This window comes from Rhagoletis zephyria, unplaced genomic scaffold (assembly GCF_001687245.7).
Source record: "Rhagoletis zephyria isolate East Lansing unplaced genomic scaffold, Rhagoletis_zephyria_1.1 Rzeph_scaffold_01984, whole genome shotgun sequence".
NCBI lineage: Eukaryota > Metazoa > Arthropoda > Insecta > Diptera > Tephritidae > Rhagoletis > Rhagoletis zephyria.
The window spans coordinates 61,420-71,287 of record NW_016159068.1 but is presented as its reverse complement, the minus strand read 5'-3'; the positions used below and the strand labels follow the sequence as shown (position 1 = coordinate 71,287).

The 9,868-nt window shown below is 33.4% G+C and overlaps 1 protein-coding gene across 1 annotated transcript; it reads left to right on the top strand.

The window, feature by feature from the left end:
* The first annotated feature begins 293 nt into the window (after nucleotides 1–293).
* LOC108365744 (peritrophin-48-like) lies at nucleotides 294–3,252 on the top strand. Its single transcript, XM_017619881.1, has 2 exons — nucleotides 294–385; nucleotides 2,138–3,252. The coding sequence occupies exons 1-2, from the start codon at nucleotides 294–296 to the stop codon at nucleotides 3,186–3,188; spliced, it is 1,143 nt and encodes a 380-aa protein (XP_017475370.1). The 3' UTR covers nucleotides 3,189–3,252.
* The last annotated feature ends 6,616 nt before the right edge of the window (nucleotides 3,253–9,868 follow it).

Below are 9,868 nucleotides of genomic sequence, written 5' to 3'. Positions count from 1 at the left end.
CGTCTTGGAGGATGTTGGTCATACCATTCGCCACCTTCAAATTCAATATACCTGAAATTCTTCTCTAAGGAACTAAGCGAAAGATGGAAATATAATAGAATATGAAAAGATCGTGGGAGATCCTTATGCAGATTACAGCACAAAGATTTACCGCCCTAAACTGCTCGGTCGGTGAGGCTTCCTTTTTGTATATGGGAAATTCTCGTATAATTTGTGCCTCAAATATGTCTCATATGTTTTATTGACTTTTATTATGGTGTCTGATAAACAGAGTTTTAGACCACTGTGCACCAATGGCATTAACAAATCACCGCGATCTATCCACTCCATTTTTTGCACAAATGCAGTCGCACCAATTAATGTCCAAGACCGTAATTTTGTATAGGTATGAGCGGGCTGCGCAAATGCTTTTAATTTTACTGTGCACTATAGCATATTTTAGTAAACGCAGTAAGATTTTTTTCTAAAAGTCGTTAATATAAATCAGTCACTGACTTTTATTTTTAAAATCATACTTATAAAAGTCATTTTTATAAGTCTTAGTAAATTTGGTTCTCCAACACATAATATCTTCAAAACTGAGGGAGTCTTTTATGAAATTTTTGAAATTTAAACAAAGTTTCAAGTAACGTTATCTCGTAAAGTGGAACCAATCGGGTAAATTTGGAGACGTCATTGCATTTAGAAGGCTCCAATTACGTAAGAGCAACTATCAGAACCTTTGTCGAAAAAAGTTGATTTGATAACACGCCCGAAATATTCTGACTACAAGAAGAAGCATCAATAAAAGTAGTAAATCAGGGTTTTTACACACTTCTAGAGAACATTTTTTCGAAGCATTTTACAGGTATATGTAACGTTTTAAGGACTAGTAGCTACAAAAAGATTTAGATCGTCTTGAAGCTTTTTCCAAATGTGCCTTCAATTAAGATGTTTTTGGAATAAAAATTACGCTCAAGAGTGCAGAATATTTTATCTTTAAAAGTTGGTTTATTCTGAATTCTGTTTGTAGAATACAAAAAAACATGCTTAAAAAGTTTTTTAAAATTAAATGCTTCAAAAACTATACGCGATAAGCCGAAAATTTTGAAAATTGTGAAAAGTAGAGTTACACACTTTTCGGTACTTGCCATTTAGTTATTTTTTAAAGCACACTTTAGTTACCAACTACATATGAAGGGCACACATAAGTACTAATTGCACATAAAATTCCAAACCAATATATGGTGTGCTTCAAAAGTTGACACAATTAATTTTTCACCTCTTAAAAATTACATAAAAAATTCTGTTGTTTTAAATACTTTTTTGAAGTAAAACCTCTATAACTCAAAAGTTATGCAGCATATTGATTAAAAATTGTTTATGAATTATATCTAAAAGCAACCATCTTGATATACTTAGTTTACAACAATAAAAAAAAAGCTAAATAACAAAGTTAAGAATAATTGGGATAAGTTATTGCTAAGTTTAAGTAACATAGATATACAATACTGCAATTATGAAAACATAGAATTTTATTGCACTCGCTGCATTACTGTACAGTAGTTGCACTCGACAGTACATGCAGTAGCGCTTGATGTTTTATTACAGAAATCTCTTAGAAACCTCTGAGGAAGTGAAGTGAAGTATAGCAAAATTAGCAAATGTTTTAATTGCCCTGTTCAAAACCATTTACGCAGCCCTCTAGTAGCTATAATGATGATTACGAGTACGCAATGCGCGCGAATCAGCTCAATCGAACCGAAATGGAATTATGACCTAATGCAAAAGTCTTTTAAAGGTGCCTGTGATTTAAAGCCCTCAAATCGCTTGAATTTTTTGAACAATATTTATTTTTAATAATTATCTAAGTATTTAGTTTGTTTAATATTAATGCTTTGATTTCGTAATACTACGCAAATAAAGACTAACACCACAACTTAGTACGTGAAAGAAAAGACGTCGTTCAGCATTTAAAAGCATTGAACACAGTTCCATAAAACATCAGTCGGAAACTTGAAATTAACAAAGTAAAACAATTAGATAATTATTTCAAGAGCAGCATTGTAAATCGACTTTTCAAATTTGCAAAAAAAATAAAATAAAATGAGTAAGTTTCAAACTAACAGCTTGCATCCCTGAATAGCTAACTTGAAAGTCTTCTTGTTTTCTTCCACTTTTCAATTCAATTAGCCTACAAAGCATTATTACCGTTATTCATGATTTTCGTGGCCGTCAACTGCACCTTCAATTCAACCGAGATTTGCTCCTTACTCTCCAACGGCACTCGCATCAAAGATCCTAGCGCTTGCAACAAATGGATAACGTGCATCGATGGGCAACCATTAAATGGCAGTTGCGCAGATAATCTCTTTTACAATCGCAATACATATTCTTGTGTGGCTGCCGACAGCATAAAGTGTATATCGAGCAACCCATGTGCGGCATTGAATGGCGTCAGCGGCTTTGCGGCCGATCCTTATGCGTGCAACGGTTATTACTATTGCAATGCTAACGGGGTGGGAACGCGTGGCGAATGCGACACAGGCTATAACTTCAATCCGGGTACTACGGATTGCATCAGAGGCTATGCGTGTACGCTGCAAATGAATCCGGATAGTTATTGCAATATCCTCCCCGATGGTGTATTCATTAAGGATCCCCTAAACTGTGTTGGATACCAACTGTGCTGGAAGGGAGAAGTATTGAATGGCACATGCCCTGACGGGTTTTACTATGATGCGTCTACCGGCGACTGCGGTTATGCTTCCAATGTGGAGTGCGCCGAGTCGATGAGCACCACAACTTTGCCACCAGCAACGGAATATTGCAACGAGACGGGCATATTTGTGTCAGATCGGCACAGTTGCAATGGCTATTATTACTGTCGGGCATCGTTGGATAGTGTCTCTGGCATTGAGTTACAACATGGCACCTGTCCCACGGGAAGATTCTTTGATGAGGCAAACGGTGGCGAATGTGTGCCACGTACCGGCATCGTCTGCGAATTCAATCGTTGTGTTGGCCTCGCTAGCGATAAAATCGAGTTGGTTAACGAAACGAATGACGGTTGCCACGGCTATACGCTATGTCAAGATGGCGTGGCGATTGGTAATGGTACCTGTCCTGGCAACTACTATTTCGATGAACTAAGTCAGCTTTGCACAAGCGAGGTGATAGACTTTCCAGCGTGTGCCTCTACGTCGTAGGGTGTCACTCAATGAAGATGAATAAAAAGATAATAGGGGTCTTCATGTAAAGTCATAAAGGGATAAATTTCTTAAATTTATCAGTTTATCCGCATTCTTTCATGAACGCACCTTGGTAAATAATTGCATAAAATTGTTTATTATTTAACTTATATGGCTAGTTACGTTTCATTCTTACCTCGTCCATTGTTTTCATTTGCTTTATATGTGTTCCTAGGAAAATCGACCACCTGGCACCCTGTTAGGCTTGAATTTTGCTGAGATTTATACAATTATCCTCCGAAATCGTTTGATAAAGTGATCAACTTTGGAAAATCTTTCCATACAAAGTTTGACAGTTCATTTAACAAAATGATAAATTTATCATTTTATCAACAGTTTATCACTTGTTATGAAGACCCCTAATAAATAGCACAGACAAATAATAAGGGCAGCCAAAATTGTAAACTATAGTTTATGATACATATAGATATTATTCTTAAATTTATTTATGGTATTTAATTATTTCGTGTATATTATATGTATTGGTAGTCGGAAATTTATTCGTCAATGACATTAAACATATTATATCTTTGGCATATGCATATGTATGTATGTCAGTGTCTATATATATTCTTATACATAGTCATAGATTTTCTTATCTATAGTTATCGTTTTAATTACGGATTTTTATGCATTTTCAGAATGATATTCATCGACATAGTTATCGATATTCTTATTAATATGTAGTTATATATTTATTAGCGTGATTGGCGCGGTTTTTCCAAACTGATTCAAACCGTTTTTGTTTTTTTTTAATATTTTTAGCCGTTTTGTTTTAAATCTTGATTTTTCGAATACCGATTAAACCGGACTTTTACGATCGAATAAACCGGGTTATCGCCTCATTTATTTGTATACGAGAATCTTAAAATTCTAAACATTAATTTTATTTGAGGCCGTTTTTAATGAATAACTTATTATGGAAAAGCAACNGTTTTTTTTAATATTTTTAGCCGTTTTGTTTTAAATCTTGATTTTTCGAATACCGATTAAACCGGACTTTTACGAGCGAATAAACCGGGTTATCGCCTCAGTTATTTGTATACGAGAATCTTAAAATTCTAAACATTAATTTTATTTGAGGCCGTTTTTAATGAATAACTTATTATGGAAAAGCAACAATAATATGAAAAATGGTAGAAGTGATAGCTATTTCGGAAATCACATTTCCTCAATATCTTTAAAATCAAAATCCCCAAACTAAAATCCCAAAACACCTAATGTGAAACCTAATGTGAATGTACTTCACACAGAAAATGAATATTCCATATTCGACCTTATTTCTCAAATTGAAATTGAAAGCTAATTGTATGATGAATTCACAAATTTGTATTAGGTAAATTAAAATTAAAGGAAATGTAATACATCGCAATAACTGAGGAATATATTTTGCATGAATTTACATAACCACAAACTTCATTGATCAAGATATTTACATAAACCATAAATGGAAAATTGCTGTATTTCTTNTTTCACACAGAAAATGAATATTCCATATTCGACCTTATTTCTCAAATTGAAATTGAAAGCTAATTGTGTGATGAATTCACAAATTTGTATTAGGTAAATTAAAATTAAAGGAAATGTAATATTTCCTTTTTGGTTGTTGTTGTTGTAATACATCGCAATAACTGAGGAATATATTTTGCATGAATTTACATAACCACAAACTCTTTTGATCAAGATATTTACATAAACCATAAATGGAAAATTGCTGTATTTCTTTATCAAAATAGCTTAAAGCAAAAGATGAAAGGACAAATACAAATTTTTATTGCAAACAGAAACATTGTGGGATGTCATTTAGCTTTATTTTCACTGTTGTAAACTATATCAAGCTTGTTGCTTTTGGATATAAATAATTCGTTGACGTATACTTGAAGCCTCAAAAAAAATTTGGATCAATTTGCTGCATAACTTTTGAATTATAGGTGTTTAAATTAAAAAAAAAAATTATAATGAAAACAAGTGAATTTTTTATGTAATTTTTAAGCGAAGCACAATTAATTATGTCATAACTTTTGAAGCACACCATATTCTGACTTGAAATTTAATGGGCATTTAGCACTTGTGTGTATACTTCATATGTAGTAGGTAAGAATCTTTAAGAAACTATTTTTATTCATAAAAACCTCCATTTTTAGAGGTATTTTCAAATCGGTCCAGCTCACGTAAATCTTAATATTTTTCCAAAATAGTTTGATGAACGTCTTAAAATATAATTTATAATTCCAATGGAAAAATAGTACCGGTTTTTTTTTTGTATGGGGAGTGATGCAGTCGAATGTACATGTGTAAGTAGGTTAATTTAACTGCTCCATAAGCTGACATATATCAGCGATTTAAAATATATATTCATTATATTTACTCCTATTTATATTCCAGAGGGAGTGATTCATTTAACTTAAGAAATTTTGCTTTTAATAAAACATTGATAAGTGGATAAGTCTTAAAAACAATTCATTCTCGTTTTTTGGGCAATTTTTTGTTTTTTTTTTATAATAAAATATAATACTTAGTACACTTTAATGTATGTAGTATCAAAGCGGCATGGAAAGCAAATCAGCCTGTAATCAAATTTAAACTTCATATTTGTTGTTATTTTCGGTCGCCATAGCCGAGTGATTGGTGCATACTACCACTCGGCCGGGCCCAGGTTCGGCGCTCTGAGATGACTTCTTCTATAAAAAAATGTCTAAAAAAAAACCATCTGCCATTCGGATGCGGCGTAAAATTTGTTTCTATCCATTTGTGTGATAAAATACAGACGTACTTACATATCGTTACCTTAATATACCTTTCTATATTAATGTAATGATATATTTATACATACGTACATGCTATTGGAGGAGAAACTCGGCCAAACACTTAACAAGCCAAAAATTTTAATTTTTTTTATGTTATCTTTTTATTATCAGCATTATCGCTTATGTCGCTGGTCATTAATAAATGATAAATATTTTAATACCTAGAAAAAGAACGCCAAAGACGCCATAATTATTTTAATTTGTTACTTAAGTGAATGAGATAATTTTTAAATCAACTAACTAGCTTGTATGTTATCTTAATAAATTTAAAATCGCCTAATATTTGAAGTTGACCGGTGGTGTCTGAGTCTGTATTAGTGATGAAGTGATGAGTTAGAAAATCCCCACACCACTGTAAACTGTTAAGTTTAGAAGTGGCGGAATTATTTAAACTACGAACTAACTAACTATTGTACATACATACATACGTACATATCGCACGTTTAATAATATAGCAAAGTATTTTAAAATTTCAATTTTGTGGTATACAAAAATACGGATGGAAATACACATATCTTCGCCATATTTGGGAAATTTGGTTATCTGTTAGACTCAACATACAGTAAAACCCGCTTAAGTACCTGACGAAAAATGTCAGCCTTTTGAGGTACTTAGGCGCGTTGGGTACTTAAGAGAACCATAATTACTTCCCTAAATAAATCCCTGAATAAAAAATGAACATTTAATGAAGTATACGTGCAAAAATACAGTTTGGACCAAATTCAAAATGATACTTTTTGCCACTTATGTTTATTAATTTTTAAGATTTGATAATTAAAATACAGTTCATTCCCTAAAAGTACCATATAAGCTTATAGCTTATTTCCACCAAAGGCTTAACTCCAGTTAAGTGCTCAGAAAAGTTCAAATAATTCCAACATGGAGTGATCGGAAAGGTTGTTTTTTAAGTTTTGCTTTCGTTTGCTTCTACTTAATAGATCGAATCACCCCCCTCGAGTTGTAATCTCCGTTTTTTAAACGGCATAACCTGCAGTTAAGGGTTGGTGGAAATCAACTACGTATTAAGCTTAAAATTTTGTAGTCTTCATGAAATTTTCATCAAAACTTCCATCTTTTTTCTCAAAAGTGACCCCTTTCAATTTTAGTGTAACAAGTTGCAAGTGGCAAAAAATTACCTTTGATTTTTTAGAATTTTAGTTTTCTTTTGAGAAGGTGCTGTGGTTTTCTTCACATAAAATATTGTGGTTGTTCGTTATATGGAAGCAAATGCGACAAAAATTCTAAAAAATCAACGGTAATTTTTAGCCCCTTGAAACTTGCATGTACGATGGTAATTAATATCGATTGTGTAGCGCTGCCCCTGAACTTCAAAATATGTAAATATTTTAAGAAATTTTAAAAGAGCACTTAAAACGGGAAAATTATAAGTAGAATGGTAAATGGGGAACGAAAAATTTAGATACTTAGGCGGGTTGGGTAAATAAGCGGCGAGGCACTTAAGAGAGGGATTTTCTTCAGATTACATGAAAAAATTCACGGTGTCCTAAAATGTTGGTTACTCAAGCGGGTTAGGTACTTAAGCGGGTTTCACTGTATTCTTCTTATCAAGCTTGTTAATTGGATAATGAAATCTCCAAAAACGTAAATTTTGAGTTACATCTCTATATTATTAAACGTGCGATATGTACTTTTCGTGAAGTGATTCACTAGACTAGGGCTGCCATAATTTCTGGGCCTCAAACGGGGACACTTAGCCAAAAAAGTTTTAATTCTTTCCAAAGGGATACGCATATTCTCCTGTTTTAACCGACTTCACAAAAAGCAAAGGTTACCAATTCTGCGGAATATTTTTTGTATGTATCTTATCGCATAACTTTGGACCACGTTAACCGATTTATATAATTCTTTTTTTTTTTTTTTTTTTTTTATTTTNACCGTTCATTAGATCATGAAGAAATTAATGATAATCTGAACTTTGTATAAGAGAATTGAAGTCGGTTTTGTTTTTTTGCTTAAAAATTGCTTGTTTTAAATAATATTTACATTTATAGTCTCGTTCAATTGCAAAGGAAAATTTAGTTGATGCTCTGTTATAATACATACAAAAGCGGAATTGCATAAACCATAACAAATACAGGTCAAGGAAACATTTTCACTGAAGGAGCGTACTATTTATATACATACGTAACGTATTTTATTATATATGGCATAAGAACATTTCTGCGTTTTAACGTATATATTTACAATAGGGTGGTTCAAAAATGCATGAGAAAAAGTGAAGTCGGAATTTTTAGAGTTTTCCGAACGAAAAATATTGATTTTCAAGAATTCCATACCATTTCTACGAAAAGTTATTTTTTCCCCCACATAAAATACATGGAAAACTTTAAGCGCTTTGAGCGACGTAAAAATATTTTTTTGATTTCAAAATAAACATGTAAAAAAGTTTAAGTTCGGTTGGAGCTGAACATTAAATACCCGGCGCAAGTATGAAATATAGTTTTTAGCCATGCTGAAAACTACCGTTTCTGATAGAAGAGTGTTTTTACCCCTATTTCTAACAATTTCGATAGTATGTTCAGTTATACTTAATGAGATAAACTTATATAGTTAGATATGGGCGGTATCACGCCCACTTTCCAAAATTCTATAATAATGCTACTTCTTTTCAAGGTAATGTAGTTAGTATCAATTTTGAGTAAACTAGCCCGATTTCAGTCTTTTTCCCTTCTTACCTTCATTTTATTAGCTCGGGATGTAACTATGTAATATTGATGCGCCNGATAAACTTAAATAGTTAGATATGGGCGGTATCACGCCCACTTTTCAAAATTCTATAATAATGTTACTTCTTTTCAAGGTAATGTAGTTAGTATCAATTTTGAGTAAATTAGCCCAATTTCAGTATTTTTCCCTTCTTACCTTCCTTTTATTAGCTCGGGATGTAACTATGTAATATTGATGCGCCTAAAAGATGCAGCGATTTCTATTCTCAAGTTAGATACCTGATGACAGTACGAATGGCAATTATAATAGGGAGGTTTTAGTCTTATAAACTATAATTTTATTATTAACGTTTTTGTTTTGTGTCGTAAGCGAAATAATCGCAGCAAGTTTGGTACGTATTGATCGAACTGTTACCGAGATATACACACCTGGTCATAAGTGGGCGGTTCTCGCCCATTTTCCAATTTTTAGCATAAACGTTTTCTTTGCTAAAGAATTATTGCAAGCATCAATTTTGAATAAATTAGCTTCTGTATTTATCGATTTATCGAAGATTTCGTGTTTCTTTAAAATACCGTTATATGGGATGTGGGCGTGGTTATTGTCCGATTTTAAAAAATATCAGCCGTTTAGTATGTTGTACCAAGGCTAACACAACTGTGCCAAGTTTGGAAGAAATTGGTGCAGCGGTCATTGGCCATCTGTTGTGTTTGCAGCTTTTTGACGTTAAGCTTTCCTTGCATTGTTGGGCGCACATTTTTTGCTGCACAGAGTCGATGTTTGGCCCTCGGCGTGTACGTACATACGTCCAAAACGCTCGAAGCATGCCTTCCGTCTATCACAATATGATCGATTTGGTTTCTCGTTTTTCGATACATGCCAGCCATGTAGCTTGGTGGATGTTCTTATGCTGGAACCTAGCACTGCATATTGCCATGTTTCTGGCCGCGGCGAAGTCAATCAGCCTCAGTCCGTTACCGGACGTTTCGTCGTGGAGGCTGAATTTTCCGACAGTGGCGCCAAAGATCCCCTCCTTACCCACCTTGGCATTAAAATCGCCAAGCAAGATTTTGACATCGTGGGGTATGGGCGCAAATGAGCGAGTTATTGAAGAATCTAGCTTTGATGCGGATTTTGGCTAGA

Excerpts from the sequence above, each read along its gene's own strand:
- LOC108365744 (XM_017619881.1), top strand. The coding sequence starts at position 294 with ATGGCATTAACAAATCACCGCGATCTATCCACTCCATTTTTTGCACAA. Across the intron at positions 386-2,137 it reads AAGACCGTAATTTTGTATAG|TCTTCTTGTTTTCTTCCACT; the intron begins GTATGAGCGGGC and ends CTAACTTGAAAG.